General features: G+C 43.6%; 1 protein-coding gene across 2 annotated transcripts in view; it reads right to left on the bottom strand.

Moving 5' to 3' along the window:
- ATP6V1E1 (ATPase H+ transporting V1 subunit E1) overlaps positions 1-22,658 on the bottom strand; it is a 33,432-nt gene that overhangs the window by 8,538 nt on the left and 2,236 nt on the right. Inside the window, exons 2-4 of one of the 2 annotated variants that reach the window (XM_004062979.5) lie at positions 15,522-15,587; positions 9,594-9,703; positions 9,179-9,245 (exon numbers count right to left, since the gene is read on the bottom strand). In XM_004062979.5, coding sequence (XP_004063027.1) covers positions 9,179-9,245; positions 9,594-9,703; positions 15,522-15,587 — 243 coding nt within the window. The remainder of the gene's footprint in view (positions 1-9,178; positions 9,246-9,593; positions 9,704-15,521; positions 15,588-22,658) is intronic. The other variant, XM_063704959.1, reaches the window with a different exon arrangement.

Below are 22,658 nucleotides of genomic sequence, written 5' to 3' on the forward strand. Positions count from 1 at the left end.
TGTTGGCCAGGCTGGTCTCTAACTCCTGACCTCAGGTGATCCGCCTGCCTTGGCCTCCCAAAGTGCTGGGATTACAGGCATGAGCCACCGCACTCAGCCCTCTTTGTTTGTTTTTGAGACAGGGTCTTGCTCTGTTGCCCAGGCTGCAATGCAGTGATACAATCATGGCTCTCTACAGCCTTGACCATCCAGGCTCAAGTGATCTTCCCGCTTCAACCTCCTCAATATCTGGGACCACAGGCGTGTACCACTACACCCAGCTAATATTATTTTATTTTTTATAGAGATGGAGTCTTGCTATATTACCCAGGCTGCTCTTGAACTCCTGGCCTCAAGCGATCTTCCCACCTCGATCTCCCAAAGTGCTGGGATTACAGGAGTGTGCCAACATATCCAGCCTCAATTTTCTTGGTTAGTTTGTATTTTCTAATCTGTCTCCAATAAACACTGACTTCTATAATAAAAATAACTAAAATAGGAATACTATCAGGAAACAAATCTCATATGGCTGAGAACACACTGGATATCATTTGTTAAGTAATAAGGCTTAAGGGCTAAAAGAAAACTCAAGTCTTTTTTTTTTTTTTTTTTGAGACAGTCTCGCTCTGTTGCCCAGGCTGGAGTGCAGTGGCACGATCTCAGCTCACTGTAACCTCTGCCTCCTGGGTTCAAGCAATTCTTCTGTCTCAGCCTCCCAAGTGGCTGGGACTACAGGCGCACGCCACCACACCCAGCTAATTTTTTTGTATTTTTAGTAGAGATGGGGTTGCACCGTGTTAGCCAGGATGGTCTCAATCTCCTAACCTCGTGATCCGCCTGCCTCAGCCTCCCAAAGTGCTGGGATTACAGGCGTGAGCCACCACACCTGGCCATTTGACTTTCTTAAGCCCCAAATGCAAAGATTCCAAATACCAAGTGATAAATATAGTTTCTGTCTTTAGAACCTTTTAACACTTAAACATTATTTATTTATTCTAAGATTTTGGTTTATAATACATACTCTGTCCCTAAAACAAACAAGATTTAATGCCATATATTGGTCAATGAATCATACTTTCACTCATTTATAATTGTAAGTAAAGTTAAACAGAGCACACCACTTGTTAAATGGAGAAAAAGTAATCATACTGTATGATAGTTATTTTAAAGAAACATTATTATTATTATTTTGAAGACGGAGTCTCGCTCTGTCGCCCAGGCTGGAGTGCAGTGGCCTGATCTTAACTCACTGCAACCTCCACCTCCCGGGTTCAAGCGATTCTCCCACCTCAGCCTCCCGAGTGTTACAGGTGTGCACCACCTCGCCCAGCTAATTTTTGTATTTTTAGTAGAGATGGAGTTTCACCATGTTGGCCGGGCTAGTCTTGAACTCCTGACTTGAGGTCTCTACCTAAAATACAAAAAATTAGTAGGGCATGGTGAATCCCAGCTACTGGGGAGGCTGAGGCAGGAGAATCGCTTGAACCCGGGTGGCGGAGGCTGCAGTGAGTTGAGATCACGCCATTGCACTCCAGCCTGGGGGACAAGAGTGAGACTTCATCTCAAAAAAAAAAAAAAAAAAAAAAAGAAAAGAAAAGAAAAGAAAACTTATGGCTAGGCATGGTGGCTCACGACTGTAATCCCAGCACTTTGGCAGGCCGAGGCAGGCAGATCACCTGAGGTCGGGAGTTTGAGACCGGCCTGGCCTACATGGAAAAACCCCATCTCTTCTAAAAATACAAAATTAGCCTGGCGTGGTGGCACATGCCTGTAGTCCCAGCTACTCGGGAGGCTGAGGCAGGAGAATCACTTGAACCCATGAGGCGGAGGTTGCAGTGAGCCGAGATCGCACCACTGCACTCCAGCCTGGGCAACAAGAGCGAAACTCCGTCTCAAAAAGAAAAAGAAAAAAGAAAACTTGTAAGTTTTGCGGTTTGGGGAAATGATAATAAAGAACTATCATTCACTCAACACTCATTTTGTTTTAGGCATTATACTAGTCACTTTACCTAGGTGATCTAATTTTTTTCTAAATAAGCTTTAGGTAGATGTTTCTCTCTTTTTTTTTTTTTTTTTTGAGACAGGGCATTGCTCTGTCATCCAGGCTGAAGTACAGTGGCACAATCATAGCTCAATCCTCCTGCCTCTGCCTCCAGAGTAGCTGGGACACCACCACGCCTGGCTACATTTTTTAAATTTTTAGTAGAGACAAGGTCTTACTGTGTTGCCCGGGCTGGTCTTGAATGCCTGGGCTCAAGCTATCCTCCTGCCTCAGCCTCCCAAAGTGTGGGGATTATAGGCATGAGGGATGGTGCCTGGCCTTCTCCTACTTTTTAGTAAGAAATGAAGGGTTCAAAGGAGTAAAATGGGGTTTAAAAATCTGCCTACTGAACAGCTGGGAATGGTAAAAATGGAACTTAAACCTCAAAGGAATTCCAAAGCGTACGCTCTTAATCCTGGAAAACACCTGGGCAGGCAAGGAAAAAGGATCAACACAGAAAAATATCTATAAAGGATTATGCAACTTAGACCAAAGCACCAAACAACTTGCCTATTTTCTTTTAATTTTTACCCCAGTTCTGTATTTTTCCCCTTCCTTCCATCTTTTGTCAATATCCTTTTCTAACTGCGTGACAACTTCCTTTCCTTTCACAACTTCTTATTCTATGGATAAAACTAGAAGTAAAAAGTTTAGAAATAGCAAAATCCACTCAAAGCATGTATGTGTGCTTTTATGCAGATTGAATCCTGTTTGATCGGTATCATTTCACAGTCTGTTTCCTCAACTCTCCACATCTCTTATTTACAGGGTTCAATGATGGCAAGAAGTTAAGACTGTAAGCGGTTAAAAAAGAAACAAGTATCTTTAGAATAACTGAAATTACATAAATGTTTATCTTCTCAAACTTCTCATTATAAGTCAGAGAAATAATATAAAAGCTCAAGCTATATACTGAATTCAAGTTGCATGCAACAGTATACTTGGATTTGTTCCAAAAGAGATTAAAACACACAGCCCAGCTTGTGAACAGGCCACGCACGCTGCCTTCAGCTCCTCACCTCACACGCACTTCTCCCTTCTCACGCCATAACAATCTGGCTTTCTGCCTTCATCAGTCCAATGAAACTGCTCTGGCAAATGTGAAAAACGACATCTTGACTGCCAAATCCAAAGACCACCATGCTCTTCCCACTGTGATTCTCTCAAACATTGAACACTGTATTAGAGACCATTTTGAGTTTGCCATTCCCTTGGCTTCTCTGTATTCTCCAACATAACTGCTTTCCCCCACGTTTCCTTAGCAATTTATTTTCTATTAAATCTGATGCTTCTCAGTTTTTTTGGTCCGCTTCTCTTCTAATTCTCCATCCAAAACCACAGCTCCAGCAGGGACTTCTGTGTTGTCTCCACATAAACTCCTCTTCTCTCCTAACAGACTCATAGAGCTTCACCTGGAATCCTAAGGCAATTCAAACACAATGATTTTTTTCACCATCCTTTACCTGTTCTTCCCTATATTTCTTTTTTTTTTTTTTTTTTTTTTTTGACATGAAGTCTCACTCTGTCGCCAGGCTGGAGTGCAGTGGCGTGATCCTGGCTTACTGCAACGTCTGACTCCCTGGTTCAAGCAATTCTCCTGCCTCAGCCTCCCAAGTAGCTGGGATTACAGGCACCCCCCACCAGGCCCAGCTAATTTTTGTATTTTTAGTAGAGATGGGGTTTCACCATGTTTGCCAGGATGATCTCGATCTCCTGACCTCACGATCCGCCTGCCTCGGCCTCCCAAAGTGCTGGGATTACAGGCGTGAGCCACCACGCCCAGCCTGTTCTTCCCATATTTCTAATCTTCATTCCATCTACCAGTTGCCTAGACTACAAACTCTTATGTCATTCTTGACTCCTTTGCATTCACTCATCACAACTGTAAGTCACCAAGTCCTACAGATTCCTACCTTTTTAGGATCTCTGGAATAGGCCTGTCTTCTCTTTCTGCTGCCACCATTCTACTTCTCGACCTGGAAGGTAAGCCATACCCTCCTTGTTTCTACTCCACATGGTCACCAGTGAGGTTTCTCTAACACAAATGTAACCATTAAACACTATTTCTCAAAGTGTGGTTCTCAGACTACCTGCACCAAGATTACCCGGAGCTGCTGGTTTAAATGCTGACTCCTGACTAGAATATAAAAGTCTCTGGAAATGGGAATGAACATCTGCATTTTAACAAGGTCCCCCAGGTGATTTTTATGCCCATTAAAGTTAGAGAATTAGCCAAAAGGATGAAGTCCATATTCTTCAGCAGACACTCAAGGCCCTTCTAATTAGACCCTAATATGTGGCCTGTTCTCTGCCCACTCCCCACTCTGCCAGACTACCTCCGTTTCCCACACATGTCAAATTCAGGTCTCGGTTTTTCACTCACACTGCTCTCTCCATTCTGTATCCTATCCCATGACTAATACTTCAAGTCATGCTCAAACAGCTGTAGTGGAGATATATTATCTTGTCCAGGTCCTATTAGACTGCAGAGTCCTAGAGGGGCCAGCACGATACGGGACGCATGGGATAAATGTACTGTTAAATTCAAACAGCTTAGTGCCTCAAGGGAACCCAACTGAGTTATGACATGAAAATAGAAGAGTGACAACTGAGGGATAACATGAGTACCAAAACCAGAATTTTGTTTGCAACAATTTTAAAGTCAGCAGACAAACTCAGAGTGACTAAATCCGGGAAAGACATGTGGTATAAACTGAATGACTGCTTTGTCTTTCAAGGTCATAAAAAGAATTATTTTTCTCTAGCCCATTTCTTTTTGTTTCTATTATTTATTATTTTTAGAGACAGGGTGTCCCTGTGTCATTTATGCTGGAATGCAGTGGCATAATCACAGCTCACGGGAGCCTCAAACTCTTGGGCTCAAGTGATTCTCCCATCTCAGCCTCCAGAGTAGCTGGGACCACAGGCATGCGCTACCACACCTTGCTAATTTTAAAAAATTTTTTGTACAGACAGGGTCTCCCTATATTTATCAGACTGGTCTCAAACTCTTGGCCTCAAGCCACACTCCCACCTTGGCCTCATAAAGTGCTGTGACCACAGGCATGAGCCATGGCAGCTGGCTAGCCCATCTCTGAAAGAATATGATGGATTACTGTATTTTGGAAAACTATCCTAAATTGAAATTAAAACACATTCATTGGCCGGGAGCAGTGGCTCACGCCTGTAATCCCAGCACTTTGGGAGGCCGAGGCGGGCAGATCACGAGGTCAGGAAATCGAGACCATCCTGGCTAACACGGTGAAACCCTGTCTGTACTAAAAATACAAAAAATTAGCCGGGCGCAGTGGCGGGCGCCTGTAGTCCCAGCTACTCAGGAGGCTGAGGCAGGAGACTGGCGTGAACCCGGGAGGCAGAGTCTGCAGTGAGCTGATATCACGCCACTGCACTCCAGCCTGGGCGATAGAGCGAGACTCCGTCTCAAAAAACAAAACAAAACAAAACAAAACAAACAAAAAAAAATTCATTCCATACAACTGCACTTCCTTTTTTTTCCCTTTTTTGAGCGGAGTCTCACTCTGTCGCCCAGGCTGGAGTGCAATGACGGGATCTCAGCTCATTGCAACCTCCGCCTCCCAGGTTCAAGCAATTCTCCTGCCTCAGCCTCTCGAGTAGCTGGGACTATAGGCGCCCGCCACCACACCCAGCTAATTTTTTTGTATTTTTAGTAGAGACAGGGCACCACATTGGCCGGGCTGGTCTCAAACTCCTGGCCTCAAGTGATCCATCCGCCTCGTCCTCCCAAAGTGCTGGGATTACAGGCGTGAGCCACCATGCCCATCCTGCTCTTTTTTTTTTTTTTTTTTTGAGACGGAGTCTTGCTCTGTCACCCAGGCTGGAGTGCAGTGGTGCGATCTCGGCTCACTGCAAGCTCCGCCTCCTGGGTTCACGCCTTTCTCCTGCCTCAGCCTCCCAAGTAGCTGGGACTACAGGCGCCCGCCACCACGCCCGGCTAATTTTTTGTATTTTTAGTGGAGACGTGGTTTCACCGTTGTTAGCCAGGATGGTCTCAATCTCCTGACCTCGTGATCCGCCTGCCTCGGCCTCCCAAAGTGCTGGGATTACAGGCCTGAGCCACCACGCCCAGCCCCACACTTTCTTTTAATATCCTCCACCTCAAAATTTGAAAACCACTGTGTCATGAGAGATGTTACTAAAATGTAAAATAACCATATGAATATTCCAGAGAGAAGGGAAAAAAGTTGAGAAGCACCGACATTGAAGTATTTGATAAATGAATGAATGATCTGAATTTTAGGTGTCAAGTTTTCTTATCTATGCCACTTCAAATTTTCCCTCTGAGGCCAGGCATGGTGGCTCTTGCCTGTAATCCCAGCTACATAGGAGGCTGAGGTGGGATGGACTGCTTGAGCCCAGGAGTTTGTGAGCTATGACTGCACCATTGCATTCCAGCCTGGGCAACATAGCCAGACCATGCCTCTTAAAAAAAAAAAAATTCCTTCTAAAAGCCAACTAGTAATTATTTATATATTCTAATAGATTTAAGGCAGCTTACAGAAGTATATCTAATGAAAACGTTAATTACGTTTTTTAAAAAGCAAATTAGAAAAAATAACTAATAAAATATAAACAAGTGGATTAAAAAATTAAAGCAAAGAGAAAATAAGGGCAATAAATAACAAGTTAAAATTACAAGTAAAGTCAAATCCACTAGACCTATGGGTTGTTTACATCCAGTTATGAAAGGTCGGTATACCATCTAAGGCAGGACAGCATCAGAGAATGTATCATCAAAACCATTTCTATAATATGTTAGATGATCTTTCTCAGAATCTTTTCCACTCTTAATATTATTAACCTTCAAAAAGGTGGCATAAAAAAACAAACCAAATAAAAAACCTAATTACAAAGCCTATTAACTAGCTAAGACTATAATCTTTTGCTATAACCTTGTGTGTTATAGCCCTTGCTACTTATATTTAGGAATGCTGCCAAGACATTAACATTACATGCCTCTAAACTTTTTTGAATTGTACAAATAATAATATCTATGCAGTAGATGTCACAGTTGTCATTTCTTACTTTGGGCATAAATAATGAAAAGACTATAGTCAAGAGGCTTTCTGGGCATTAGCACCCAATAAGCTAAGAATATTTTATCTACACAGGCCTATTATTAGAAGGAAGGGTTATCACTGGTGGAGACGGAGATGGGGTTGGAGAAAGGGAACTAACATTTTTTAAACACGATATGACAAATGTTACATGCCAGAGGACTTAAATGTGTTCTCTCATTCGATTCTCATAAGCACTCTGAACCAAACATCATAATGAATATACATAACATAGATAATGAATACAAGAGAAAACCGAGGGTCAGAAACAGTAATTTAGACAAACGAATATGGCAGAGTTGACATTTAAACTCATAGCTGACTGACTCTTAAGCCCCAAGCCCTTCTACAACAAACTACCTTCCCTAAGACATATTATTATTGTAAAAGCCTGTTATAAATTAATTCAGTCAATCCAAGTTGCTAAAGGAATTTGAATCCCCTGGAAGGAAATCAACTCCTGATTATTGACGCTTTAGTGAAGACGCAAAATAACAGTTGTCCTGAGCTAGTAACATTTTGCAGGCAACATTTCCCCAGGAAACTCTTGACTCTTTCTTTTGTATTTTAAAGGGGATGAACTAATCCCATGTGGCAAGATAAATTGGCAACAGATTTTGTATTTTCTCACATTCCTGGAGTTTCAAAGCAGATAAAGCACTTAAATTTGGGGCAACTTTTATTATATGAAGTAATATAGGAGTTATGTTAGTAAATCATCTCTATGGTGTCCTAAATATCAGTCCTTTACACTTAACATCCTCACTGACACTTACGTCTGGAGGTTTCTTGGTCCCTCAAACATGTCCAAAAGTCCAGCCCACCCAGGGATGCCAAAACAAACAAACAGAAAAAAGAACTAGTTATTTTTCTTAACGAAACATTTCAGCATCTTGACTTCCCATTTTTGTTAATGGAGCCACCATTCTCCTAGTCTATCCACACCTGATACTCAGAATTTAGTGATGGACTTGGAAGAAAAGGCAGAGTCAATGAATGTCTGGAAAGTCTTCCTGTAAAATCCATCAACACTAACACTGCTACTCAGTTCTCACTGCCACCATCAATTAATAAGAACTGACAACTTGGAATACTGGTTTGTGTTTCTTTCTCATCTAAGAAAACAGTATGTCTTCCATTTTTTCAAGTTCTATATTTTTAGTTTTATAGCTGTTTTCATATAGGACTTACTCCTAGTAATTTAATAATTTCAGTAGCTATTATAGAGAGATCTACTTTTTATTTTACTTGCAAACTGGTTATTGTTGGCATACAGGAAAACTATTCATTTCCTATTGTGTTTGTAGCCAGTCACATTGCTGGATTAGTTATAGGATCTTATGTTTTTTGAACCTTATATTTTCTGCTTGAATAACCATATCTGCAAAGATGGTAATTTTGTTTCTTCTATCCCAATATTTATGTAACTCTCATTTCTCCAACTCATAAGGAATCTAGGGCCTCCACAGTCACAATGAGTAACAGTGGAAACAGCAGGCATCCCTGTTTGGCTTATGAATATAATCCAAATAGCTCTACACTTTCTCAATGAAGTGGTATGCTTCTGAAGGTTTCTGCCCTCTTCCTTAGAGGACTATAATACTTTCCATATGGTTTTCTTTTTTCCAGCCTCTTCCCTGTTAAATTTAGCCTGCACGCTTATATCATGAGCCTTATTTATGATATTCTCCACAAAATAATACAAAAGTTTCCACGGCTTTCTGTTGAAAACAGGTGAAGCTCTTCAGCCTCACACTCATGGCCTCTGTATTAACCATCCTATGGTTCCAGTCTCATTGGTCCCTGTACCCTCATGTACTACTGTGCGGTCCACCCATAGTGTGTGCTATAATCCAGGAGAGTCTTACATGCTCTTTAGATCAGAAGGTCCTTCAATACAGGCCTTGGCTCTTATTCACTTTTGTATTTATTATAATAATTGGAATGTTTTCTCTCTAAAAATTATTCAATCAACTCCTTAATTAATGTTAACTAGTAATTTACAACAGGCAAATGAATAAACATGTAATAATTTTATAACTAATAGGGGCTAATTACTCACTGTGATAAGGTCATCTCTTGCTCTGAGGACTTTGAGTCTCGCTTGATTCATCAAATTGGACATCTGACTGCAAAACGGTATTGAAAAATAGCGTTAGTAACAACTTAAAACTGTAGAGAAAGAACTCGAACTCCTGGGCTCAAGCAATCCTCCTCCCTTGGCCTCCCCAAAGCACCAGGATTACAAGCGTGAGCCACCTTGCCCAGCCTGCAGTTTAATCTTTGAATAATACTGTCAAGCTTCAATTTTCACAAATGAAGAAAGAGAAGTTAAACAGTTTGTCAGATTAGTAGTAGGTGGTCGAGTTAAGACCTGAATCTATATATGCCTGACTCCAAAGCGCCTGCTCTGTCTTCATCTCATGACTTCAGAAAACTTCTTAGCTTAATACTTACTGCCACCAGGATCTACTTACATTTTCTTCTGCTGCTCAATCTGTTTCTCTTTCTTCTCATAATATTCCATAATCTTTAGTCTTTGGGTTTGCACAAGCCGACCTTTCTCTATGTTGAACTCTTCTTCTGCCTAGAGGGAAATTAGTCAATATTAATTCATTACATCAAGTTTTGATTAACAGTTTTAAACAGCTGGTGACCTGCGTTACTTGCTTATGAACACTAATTTCATATATAAAACAGAAAATTTATTGTGATTCATTTTCAAGGATTCTAATTTATTCAAAAGGAAAGATCAGCAATTTTCATTATAAATGACGTACTAGGAAACTAAAAATTTCGTCAAGGATAACAGTAACCGACAAGTTACTAAAGGATATAATTGGGTAGAATATTCTGCTCATGAAAAAAATTACCACACGTTCGAAACTTAATCCATTAGCTTACTGGTGGGCCAATAAATATGACACAGAACTTGAAAGTTTAGAAGATCCTGGCCGGGTGCGGTGCCTCACGCCTATAATCCCAATACTTTGGGAGGCCGAGGTGGGTGGATCATGAGGTCAGGAGATCGAGATCGTCCTGGCTAACACGGTGAAACCCTGTCTCTACTAAAAATACAAAAAATTAGCCGGGCGCGGTGGCAGGCGCCTGTAGTCCCAGCTACTCAGGAGGCTGAGGCAGGACAATGGCGTGAACCCGGGAGGCGGAGCTTGCAGCGAGTGGAGATCGTGCCACTGCACTCTAGCCTGGGCGACAGAGCAGAACTCTGTCTCAAAAAAACACAAAGATCCAGATTACTGCCCATAAAATGTGGTCGAGTAACCTCAGGCTTAGTGTCCTCTCTTGTAAAATGAAGTTAAAAAAATTAAAAAGTTGGCTGGGCGCAGTGGCTCACGCCTGTAATCCCAGCACTTTGGGAGGCCAAGGCAGACAGATCACCTAAGGTCAGGAGTTTGAGATTGGCCTGATCAACATAGAGAAACCTCGTCTCTACTAAAAATATAAAACTGGCCAGGCGTGGCGGCGCATGCCTGTAATCCCAGCTAGTCGGAAGGCCGAGGGAGAAGAATCGCTTGAACCTCGGAGGCGGAGGTTGCGGTGAGCCAAGATCGTGCCACTGCACTCTAGCTTGGGGAAGAAGAGGGGAAACTCCATCTAAAAAAATAAAAATAAAAAATAAAGGCTAGGCATGGTGGCCTAACGCCTGCCATCCCAGCACTTTGGGGGGCTGAGGCGGGCAGATCACCTGAGGTCGGGAGTTCGAGACCAGCCTGACTAACATGGAGAAATCCCATCTCTACTAAAAATACACACACACACACACACACAAATTAGCCGCGCATGGTGGCACGTGCCTGTAATCCCAGATACTCAAGAGGGAGAGGTAGGAGAAATGCTTGAACCCAGGAGGTGGAGGTTGCAGTGAGCTGAGATCACGCCATTGCACTCCAGCCTGGGCAACAAAAGCGAACTCTTCTTAAAAAAAAAAAAAAGTTGGCTGGGCACGGTGGCTCACACCTGTAATCCCAGCACTTTGGGAGGCAGAGGCAGGCGGATCATGAGGTCAGGAGATCGAGACCATCCTGGCTAACACGGTGAAACACCGTCTCTACTAAAAAATACAAAAAATTAGGCGGGCGTGGTGGCAGGCGCCTGTAGTCCCAGCTACTCGGGAGGCTGAGGCAGGAGAATGGCGTGAACCCGGCAGGCGGAACTTGCAGTGAACCGAGATCACGCCTGGGCAGCAGAACGAGACGTTTCAAAAAAAAAAAAAAAATTTTTTTTCCCTCATGGGTAAGTGTCGCATATATTTAAAAATATAAATTATGGGCTGGGCGCCATGGCTCACGCCTATAATCTCAGCAGTTTCGGAGGCTTAGGCAGGCGGATCACAAGGTCGGGAGTTCAAGACCAGCCTGGCCAACATAGTGAAACCCCATCTCTACTAAAAATACAAAAATTAGCCAGGCGTGGTGGCGGGCGCCTGTAGTTCAAGATACTTGGGAGGCTGAGGCAGGAGAATTGCTTGAAGCCAGGAGGCAGAGGTTACAGTGAGCCGAGATCATGCCACTGCACTCTAGCCTGGGTGACAGAGCAAGACTCCATCCAAAAAAAATATTAATTTTTTATACGTTATTTTATTATACGTAAACAGGCCAGGTAGAGTGGCTCACGCCTATAATCCCAGCACTTTGGGAGGCCGAGGTAGGCGGATCACTTGAGGTCAGGAGTTCCAAGATGAGCCTGGCCAACATGGTGAAAGCCCGTCTCTCCTAAAAACACAAAAATTACCTGGGCCTGGGTAGGCGCCTGTAATCCCAGCTACCCAGAAGCTAAGGCAGGAGAATCTCTTGAACCCAGGAGGCAGAGGTTAGAGTGAGCAGAGATTACGCTGCTGCACTCCAGCCTGGGCGACAGAGGTGGCTCACGCCTGCAATCCCAGCACTTTGAAAGGCCGAGGCGGGCGGATCATGAGGTCAAGAGTTCGAGACCAGTCTGGCCAACATGGTGAAACCCCATCTCTACTAAGAATACAAAAATTGGCCTGGCGCGGTGGCTAACGCCTGTAATCCCAACACTTTGGGAGGCTAAGGTGGGCGGATCGTGAGGTCAGGAGATCAAGATCACCCTGGCTAACACAGTGAAACTCCATCTCTACTAAAAATATAAAAAATTAGCTGGGCGTGGTGGCAGGTGCCTGTAGTCCCAGGTACTCAGGAGGCTAAGGCAGGAAAATCACTTGAACCTGGAAGGCAGAGGTTGCAGTGAGCTGAGATCGTGCCATTGCACTCCAGCCCGGGCGACAGTGCAAGACGCCATCTCAAAAAACAAACAAACAAACAAACAAACAAAAGCCGGGCGTGGTGGCTCATGCCTGTAATCCCAGCACTTTGGGAGGCTGAAGCTGGCGGATCATGAGGTCAGGAGTTCCACAGCAGCCTGGCCAATATGGTGAAACCCCATCGCTATTAAAAATATAAAAAATTTAGCTGGGCATGGTGGCAGGGACCTGTAATCCCAGCTACTCAGGAGGCTAAAGCAAGAGAATTGCTTGAACCCAGGAGGTGGAGGTTGTAGTGAGCCGACATTGCACCACTGTACTCCAGCCTGGGCAATAGAGGGAGACTCCGTCTCAAAAATAAATAAAATAAATAAATATTTGAGACGGAAATGCATTTACTGAGGCCAGGTGCGGTGGCTCACGCCAGTAATCCTAGCACTTTGGGAGGCCAAGGCAGGTGGACTGCCTGAGTTCAGGAGTTCAAGACCAGCCTGGGCAACACAGTAAAACCCCATCTCTACTAAAATACAAAAAATTAGCTGGGCGTGGTGGCGTGCGCCTGTAGTCCCAGCTACTTGGGAGGCTGAGGCAGGAGAATTGCTTGAACTCGGGAGGTGGAGGTTGTGGTGAGCCGAGATCGCGCCACTGTACTCCAGTCTGGGCAACAAGAATGAAACTCCAGCTCAAAAAAAAAAAAAAAAAAAGAAATGCATTTCCTGAAATAATAGCTGAAATAGGACTTCTGTATTTGATCCAGAAAGAGTCATACAAGAAACTATCACCATCAAAACAATATTAAGCAATATCCTATCAGCTGTTATGTATTAGTGAGAGGGAAAATAGTCTTTTCTTCTTCAAATGATAAACTAGTCAAATAGCCCAAGGTTTCAGAGAGTTTTATTTCTAGAGTACCAGGCACATAAAAATTTAAGGCTGTACTAAAAGGACAATGAAAATATTAAACAATATATCTTGGTCATATTTTATTTACTGATTTTTTTCTTGAGACAGAGTCTCACTCTGTCACCCAGGCTGGATGGAGTGCAGTGGTGCGATCTCAGCTCACTGCAACCTCCACCTCCCGGGTTCAAGTGATTCTCCTGCCTCAGCCTCCTGAGTAGCTGAGACTACAGGCGTGCACCACCACACCCAACTAATTTTTGTATTTTTTGTAGAGATGGGGTTTCAACATGTTGGCCAGGCTGGTCTTGAACTCCTGACCTCAGGTGATCCACCTGTGTCAGCCTCCCAAAGTGCTGGGATTACAGGTATGAGCCACCGCCCCGGCCATATTTTGGTAATATTTTTAAGGCAAGCTTTAAAAAATGCGTGTTATGATTATACCTTGGGAAAAGAACATTTTGATATACTGTTAAGGAATATAAATTGGCATAAGCAATGTGCAACTGGAAATATATATAAAACTTCTAAATGCTGATGGAAGGTCACCTTTGTAATGGGTGGGGTTTTCATTTTATACCCTATATACTTCCAAACTTTTTATTTTTTATTTTTTAATTTTTTGAGACAAGGTCTCACTCTGTTGTCCAGGCTGGAGTGCAGTGGCACGATCTCTGCTGACTGCAACCTCTGCATTCTGGGATCAAGCGATTCTCCCGCCCCAGCCTCCCGAGGAGCTGGGATGACAGGCACACACCACCATGCCCAGCTAATTTTTGTATTTTTAGTAGACATGGAGTTTCACCATGTTGGCCAGGCTGGTCTTGAACTCCTGACCTCAGGTGATCCGCCTGCCTTGGCCTCCCAAAGTGCTGGGATTACAGGCGTGAGCCACCAATCCCGGCCCAAACTTTACTTTTTTGCAATGAGCACAGATTAACAAAAAAGCTAAACAATGAAACACTACAACCTTCTCTAGTCACCTATCACAGTTCGCCACGGTTGTTAAATATCTGAATTTTGGTTTCCATGAGAAAATGAATCATACATTACTTTTCTACCCTCTAACATAAAATTTCAGGACACTTATTGGCATCACAACAATTAGAAAGGAAAATTTATTTTTTAATGTTAAAGATACAGACATTTCCAATGAGGAATTTATTAAGGTAAAATTTAAATTAAAAAGTAAATAAAGGCCGGGTGTGGTGGCTTATGCCTGTAATCCCAGCACTTTGGGAGGCTGAGGCAGGCAGATCACGAGGTCAGGAGATCGAGACCATCCTGGCTAATGTGGTGAAACCTTGTCTCTACTAAAAATACAAAAAATTAGCCAGGCGTGGTGGCGGATGTCTGTAATTCCAGCTACTCAGGAGGCTGAGGCAAGAGAATTGTGTGAACCTGGGAGGTGGAGCTTGCAGTGAGCCAAGATCTGGCCACTGCACTCCAGCCTGGGCGACAGAGCGAGACTCCATCTCAAAAAAAAAAAAAAAAAATAGTAAATAAATAGGGCTGGGCACGGTGTTTCACACCTGTAATCCCAGCACTTTGGGAGGCCCAAGCGGGTGGATCATCTGAGGTCAGGAGTTCAAGACCAGCCTGGCCAACATGGTGAAACCCTGTCTCTACTAAAAATACAAAAATTAGACACGTGTGATGGTGCATGCCTGTAGTCCCAGCTACTTGGGAGGCTGAGGCAGGAGAATCACTTGAACCCGGGAGGCAGAGGTTGCAGTGAGCTGAGATCAGGCCACTGCACTGCAGTCCCAGTGACGAAGCGAGACTGTCTCAAAATGAAAGAAGGGGCCAGGCACTGTGGCTCATACCTGTAATCCCAGCACTTGGGGAGGACGAGGTAGGCAGATCACAAGGTCAAGAGATTGAGACCATCCTGGCCAACACGGTGAAACCCCGTCTCTACTAAAAATACAAATATTAGCTGGGTTTGGTGGCACATGCCTGTAATCTCAGCTACTCGGGAGGCTGAGGTAGGAGAATCACTTGAACCTGGGAGGCGGAGGTTGCAGTGAGCCGAGATCGCGCCATTGCACTTCAGCCTGGGCGACAAGAGTGAAACTTGGTCTCAAAAAAAAAAAAAAAAAAAAAAAATGAAGGAAGGAAGGAGGGGAGGGAGGGAAGGAAGAGACATTTTTATCAGTCCGATGCAATCTGTTGTTAAGCAGTTTTACTAACAATATTATTTAGCAAAGCAAAACAATATGGAAACCTTGATAACTTCTTAAAACTAGAAAATGAATCTCACCTTTGCATCTATTTCTTCTGCTTTCTCATTGGCTTCTTGTTCAATGAAAGCCATCATATGCTTTATCTATAAGGAAAAAAAGTTTTATTTTTTAGTTCAAAAATATGGAAATATCTTTTCTGATTCATTGAACAAGTAATCATAGGTAGGTGCAGTGGCTCACGCCCGTAATCCTACCACTCTGGGGGGCCAAGGAGGGAGGATTGCTTTAGGCCAGGAGCTGGAGACTAGTCTGGACAACACAGATACCCCATCTCTACTAAAAATTTTAAAAAGTCAATCACTTACTGAATGCATATTGTGCTAGGCTCTGAGTACAAGGATAAGTGAGATCATTCCTATTCTCAGGAAACTTAGGATGTAAAATTTGTTCAAGAAAATAGACCAGATACAATACTCAATAACACAGATAAATAGGACATTCATCCTCCTCTCAAGGAACTTGGAATACAAGTCAGCCAGCACCCTCCCTTTCTCTTCTCCACCTGTAAGAAAGTATGCTGAAAAGCTATCTATATTCTCTCAACACTGCAGTCTCACTTGCACCCTTCTCTGTACTCCACTGACAGTTCTCTCATAAAGTGACAATCTCCTCGCCCCTTGATCTTGGCCTTTTCTTACTTGATCTTTCAGCATCAGTTGATGTGTTCAGCAACCTTCCCTTTGTTTTTTTTTTTTTTTGAGACAGAGTCTCGCTCTGCCACCCAGGCTGGAGTGCAGTGGCATGATCTCGGCTCACTGCAAGCTCTGCCTCCCAGGTTCAGGCCATTCTCCTGCCTCAGCCTCCCGAGTAGCTGGGACTACAGGCGCCCGCCACCATGCCCGGCTAATTTTTTGTATTTTTAGTAGAGACGGGGTTTCACCATGTTAGCCAGGATGGTCTCGATCTTCTGGCCCTGTGATCCGCCTGCCTCAGCCTCCCAAAGTGCTGGGATTACAGACGTGAGCCACCGCGCACGGCGAGCAACCTTCCCTTCTTTAACAATCTTCCCTTTGCGTCCATGACTTCCTCCTGTTCTCCTTTCCAGTCTCCTTTGGGGCCATACTCTTCCACTCTTTTGGGGGCATACTCTTCCACTCTGCCTCCTAGACAGCTCTTTTTGAACATCCTACTCATAGTAATTTAAATTCAACACATTCAATACTGAACTGCTCACCACTCTTCTCCCCACTTCTCACTTTGAGCTCTCTCTCAGGGATTAGCACCAACACCCAACTGTGACTATTCCTCCTACCTCAGTCCTTATATCCAAGCAATCACCAAGTTCTATTAATTCTCTCTTAATAGTTCTTTACTGGCCGGGTGTGGTGGCTCACGCCTGTAATCCCAGCACTTTGGGAGGCCGAGGCGGGTGGATCACGAGGTCAGGAGATCCAGACCATCCTGGCTAACAGGGTGAAACCCCATCTCTACTAAAAATACAAAAAATTAGCTGGCGTGGTGGTGGGCGCCTGTAGTCCCAGCTACTTGGGAGGCTGAGGCAGGAGAATGGCGTGAACCAGGGAGGCGAAGCTTGCAGTGAGCCGAGATCGCGCCACTGCACACCAGCCTGGGCGACAGAGCGAGACTCTGTCTCAAAAAAAAAAAATAGTTCTTTACCTTGCCCACCTCGCTCCATCGTTGGATGGACTACCATAGTCCTTGCCATCATCTCCTCTCAGCTAAACTACTACAACAGCTTCCAAATTTGTCTTCCTGCCACTATTCTTGTTGTTTCTAATCCACTCTACATTGCCACCAGAGAGATGCTTTCAAAATGCCTATCTTATCATGTAACACTCTACCCCCACTTAAGATAAAGATTTTAGAAGGTACAGGATCTTATCACTGCTTATCTGTCTTTTTTTGAGACAGGGTCTCTGTCTCCCAGGCTAGAGTGCAATGGCACAATCCCGCCTCATTGTGACCTCCGCCTTCTACAGCTCAAGCGATCCCCGCGTAGCTGGGACCATAGGTGCGTGTCACCACGTCCAGCTTATTTTTGTATTTTTTGTAGAGAGGGGTTTTGCCATGTTGCCCAGGCTGGTCTTGAACTACTGGGCTCAAGCGATCCTCCTGTCTTGGCTTCCCAAAGTGCTGGGATTTCAGGTGTGAGCCACCGTACTCGGCCCACTGCTTACCTTTCAAGCATCATATGAAACAACAAACCCTTCACTACTCACCATCTTCAGACTCTTAGTTCCTACCATACTAAACTTATTTCAGTTCCTTGAGCTCACCATTCTTTCTCATCTCCAAGATTTCAAACATGCTCTTCCTTCCATTTGGAACATTCTTCCTTCTAACTTTTTGGGCCTCAGCTTGTATAACTATCACCTCCTTAGGGAAATCTTTCCTGTACCTAGAGTACTTTGTACTTCCTCTATCATGGCACCTAAACTTGTAATTGTTGCTTATTTGTCCCTATCCTCAACTGAACTGTGAGGCTAGGAACTTGTTAAAGGTTCCTAGATCACCGGCTACAATTGGAGAATAAAGTCCAATGAAGGCTTCCGAATGGGGCTTGGGAAATAATCCAACTTAGACTCATAAATGAAGTATCATCTCTTGTGGCAGATATAAAATATACCCAAGTAAAAATCCAACTGACACAGCTCATCAAACTCACTGGTTGTGGGATGCGATGGTAGCTTCATTTCCTAAGGGAGTGATGAAATCCAAAAAGGAAAAAAAAGCTAAAAATTGACATAGGATCTTTAGGTCATTAATTCATTTTGTTTATTAATTATCCTACTAAAAGGTAAGCACCACTGAGTACAGGGATCTTGTCTTTTATGCCAGTGTGAACCCAGAACATGGAACAACCACCACCATAGGAGGTGCTCAAAAAAATTTGTGAATGAATGCAAATCTGTTGGGAGTTTCAAGACTTCTAAGGAATACAAGGTATCCCAGGTACTTTTTAGGGTTTAACAATCTGTAAACGATCCCCATAGCAGCTTCTCCATATAACACAAGATATCATAAATCTTAAGTATACATAGGTGTACCAAAACGAATTAAGAAAGCACTACTGGGTGGGGAGCTAGGGGAGGGAGAGCATTAGGAGAAATACCTAATGTAGATGATGGGTTGATGGGTGCAGCAAACCACCATGGCACGCGTATCACTATGTAACAAACCTGCACATTCTGCACATGTATCTCAGAACTTAAAGTATAATGAAACAAAAAAAAGAAAGAAAAGAAAACACTACTGCCTGGGCATGGTGGCTCACGCCTGTAATCCCAAGACCCTGGGAGGCCAAGGTGGGTAGATCACCTGAGGTTGGGAGTTTGAGACCAGCCTGGCCAAGATGGAGAAACCCCATCTCTACTAAAAATACAAAAAATTAGCCAGGTGTGGTGGTGCATGCCTGTATTCCCAGTTACTCAGGAGGCTGAGGCAGGAGAATCACTTGAACCTGGAGGCGGAGGTTGTGGTAGGCATAGATTGTGCCACTGCACTCCAGCCTGGGCAAGAAGAGCGAAACTCCATCTCAAACAAAACAAAACAAAATGAAACAAAAAACATATAGGAGGATTTTAGAAGGGACAGTTTTTTTGTTTTATCAAAAATCTTGGAGCCACCCTACTTTTCTTTTTTTTCTTATTTTGGCAGGTGAGTTGTTACACACTCAGTGGATTCCAACTTCTGTGGCCACCATCGTGTTTCCAATCCTACTTTTAAGAAGCCAAAAAGTTATGATGATCAAACCTATGTTATAGATAACACGGTACTTACAGTATCTTGAGCCTTGAAATACTTGGGGTACCTAATCCAGACCTACGTGTGTGGGAAATCACTGACCTTGCTTAAAAGATCAGCTCCACAAATTTGGGAGTATGGAGAGGGGTCATGGTAATGGTGTCTACAAGTTTAGTTTGAAGTCTCACTGAACTTATTCTATCTGGAATTTTAAGTCATTTAACTAGCCGGGCTCACGGTTGTAATCCCAGCACTTTGGGAGGCCAATCCAGGTGGATCACGAGGTCAGGAGTTCAAGACCAGCCTGACCAACACGGTGAAACCCGGTCTCTACTAAAAACACAAAAATTAGCCAGGCGTGGTGGCGGGCGCCTGCAATCCTAGCTACTCAGGAGGCTGATGCAGGAGAATCACTTGAACCTGGGAGGTGGAGGTTGCAGCGAGCCAAGATCACGCCTGGGTGACAGAGCAAGACTCTGTCTCAAAAAAAAAAAAAAAAGTCATTTAACTAAATACAGTAATCAAAACCGGTGTTTATAAATGCTACAAGTTTGGCCTCTAAAGGTGAACCCTGATTTGGACCTGGATTATCTGCCTTTAGCACTCTGCTGAACCCTTGGCTACCAGATTTGACCAGACCAGCACAGCCTAGAGCAAACTGCACTAATTCTAACCCAGGTCAGAAGCCTATTTACAGTTAACATGATCATATTCTTTTAAGAGTTCCAAGAAGAGATATAGTCAACCCCTTAAGGACATTTAACTCCACCCCTAAGGCAGAAAATTTGACCTTTAAAAAAACAGTTTCTTCTTCCTGCTCAGTAATTAAGGTTTTTAGAGTCAGGTTTCTTTGTAAATTTGATGAAATAAATTACCATACTCCCCAGGAAAAAAGCAAATATACACAAATATTTTCGTGTAATGGAGAACTCAGAGAATTCAGGATTTATTAAGCATCTACTATGGGCTTGGTGCTTCATCTATTTACTTATGAGAATACAGTAAGCAACACACACTGTCCTCATCAAGCTTTCATGTAGCATGAAGGGTTATAGGAAATAGACAAGATTCCTTCTTTCAATTTTACATAAATAAAAAATAGGCCAGGTGCAGTGGCTGACGCCTGTAATCCCAATACTTTGGGAGGCTGAGGCGGGCGGATCACGAGGTCAGGAGTTCGAGACCAGCCTGGCCAACATGGTGAAACCCCATCTCTACTAAAAATACAAAAATTAGCTGGGCGTGGTGGCAGGCACCAGTAATCCCAGGTACTCAGGAGGCTGAGGCAGGAGGATCGCTTGAACCTGGGAGGCAGAGGCTGCAGTGAGCTGAGATCACGCCATGGCACTCCAGCCTGGGCAAGAGAGCAAGACTGTCTCAAAAAAAAAGAAAAAATAAGTCATGCGCAGTGGCTCACGCCTATAATCCCACCACTTCAGAGGTTCAAGACCAGCCTGGCCAACGTGGCGAATTCCCATGTGTACTAAAAATACAAAAAAATTATCCGGGTGTGGTGACATACGCCTGTAGTCCCAGCTACTGGAGAGGCTGAGACAGGAGAATCGCTTGAACCCAGGAGGCAGAGGTTGTAGCGAGCTGAGATCGCGCCACTGCACTCCAGCCTAGGCAACAAAGCAAGACTCCATCTCAAAAAAAAAAAATCATTTTGATCTAGATTCCAAGGAACTATAGCTTTATCTTTATACTAGCTTTTCCTATGGAAGCCTTAGTCTTCAATATATTATGACAAGGAGGGAAGAAAAGGAACAAGAGGGAGAGAATTAGCACTGTGGCCACTAAGAGTATATGGAGGGCATTTTACTTTTCCACTGCATCAAGCTTTTCCTATATTGAAAGAAGCAGAAGAAGCAGTGAACAGAAGAAGTAGTGAAAAAGGTTCAAAAAAACCCTTTCGTTCTGTAAGAATATTGTATGATTTCTTAAACTTCTCCATAGATACTAATTTTGTCATCTCTATTTACCCTTTGGCATTAGCAGAACCACAAAATGAAGAAATACCCACTCGTCTTAGTGCATATTAGGTTAAGAATAAAATGAAAAGACATTTTCAAGGAAATGGAAACATCCAAGGAAAAACTTTTTTTTTTTTTTTTTTTTGAGACCGAGTTTCACTCTTGTTGCCCAGGCTGGAGTACAATGGCACAATCTCGGCTTGCTGCAACCTCTGGGTTCAAGCGATTCTCCTGTCTCAGGCTCCCGAGTTGCTGAGATTACAGGCATGCACCACCTCGCCCGGCTAATTTTGAATTTTAGTAGAGACAGGGTTTCTCCATGTTGGTCAGGCTGGTCTCAAACTCCCAACCTCAGGTGATCTGCCTGCCTTGGCCTCCCAAAGTGCTGGGATTACAGGCGTGAGCCGGCCAGGAAAAAATTTTATTGCTCATCTCAGAAGATTCATAAGACAGTGAGTGTGCTTTAGTAAGAGAATTTTCCTAGCACAGTACTTCAGAAAAAAAAGGACTTAGTTCTCTAAACTATGTGCAAATTAAAACTGCAGCCTTAAACTTCCTTCTCTGAAAAATCTATCGGCGATATGATTACTAAATGCAAGGATTCTGATTTGTTAGTTATAGGCTTATAAACTGCTACTATATTCCCCTGAGAGTCTTTTGCATGACAAAATTCTTAATACCTACAGACTTGAAGGTATGGCACTTAAAAAAAAAAAAAAAGTTTCCCAGGACTGATGGACTGATTACACACTTTGAAAACTGATGTGGGTTCACAACTTCCACAACAATTTTTTCCCATAAACTCTGATACATCTACTTGGTGCCAAACACCGTTAGGCACTGAGGCTCCTAAATGTAAGCAAAAGGGGTCCTGGCCAGGCGCGGTAGCTCATGCCTGTAATCCCAGCACTTTGGGAGGCCGAGGAGGGCAGATTACGAGGTCAGGAGATCAAGACCATCCTGGCTAACACGGTGAAACCCCATCTCTAATAAAAAATAGAAAAAATTAGCCAGGCGTGGTGGCGGGCGCCTGTAGTCCCAGCTTCTCGGGAGGCTGGGGCAGGAGAATGGCATGAACCCAGGAGGTGGAGCTTGCAGTGAGCCAAGACCATGCCACTGCACTCCAGCCTGGGCAACAGAGCGAGACTTCGTCTCAAAAAATAAAAATAAAAAAAAATAAAATAAAGAAAGAAAGAAAAGAAAAAGCGGTCTTCCATTTGACACATTTTTGTTTATTTATTTTATTTTTTTTAGAGACAGGGTCTTTTGCTCTGTCACCCAGGATGGAGCACAGTGGCATGATCATAGCTCGCTGTAGCCTTGACCCCTTGGGCTCAAATGATTCTCCCACATCAGCCTCCCTAAGTAGCTAGGAGCACATGTGTGCCCCACCACACCTGGCAATTTTTTTTTTTTTTTTTGAGACAGTCTCGCTCTGTTGCCCAGGCAGCAATGGTGTGATCTCGCCTCACCATA

The sequence above is a fragment of the Gorilla gorilla genome, chromosome 23 (assembly GCF_029281585.2).
Source record: "Gorilla gorilla gorilla isolate KB3781 chromosome 23, NHGRI_mGorGor1-v2.1_pri, whole genome shotgun sequence".
NCBI lineage: Eukaryota > Metazoa > Chordata > Mammalia > Primates > Hominidae > Gorilla > Gorilla gorilla.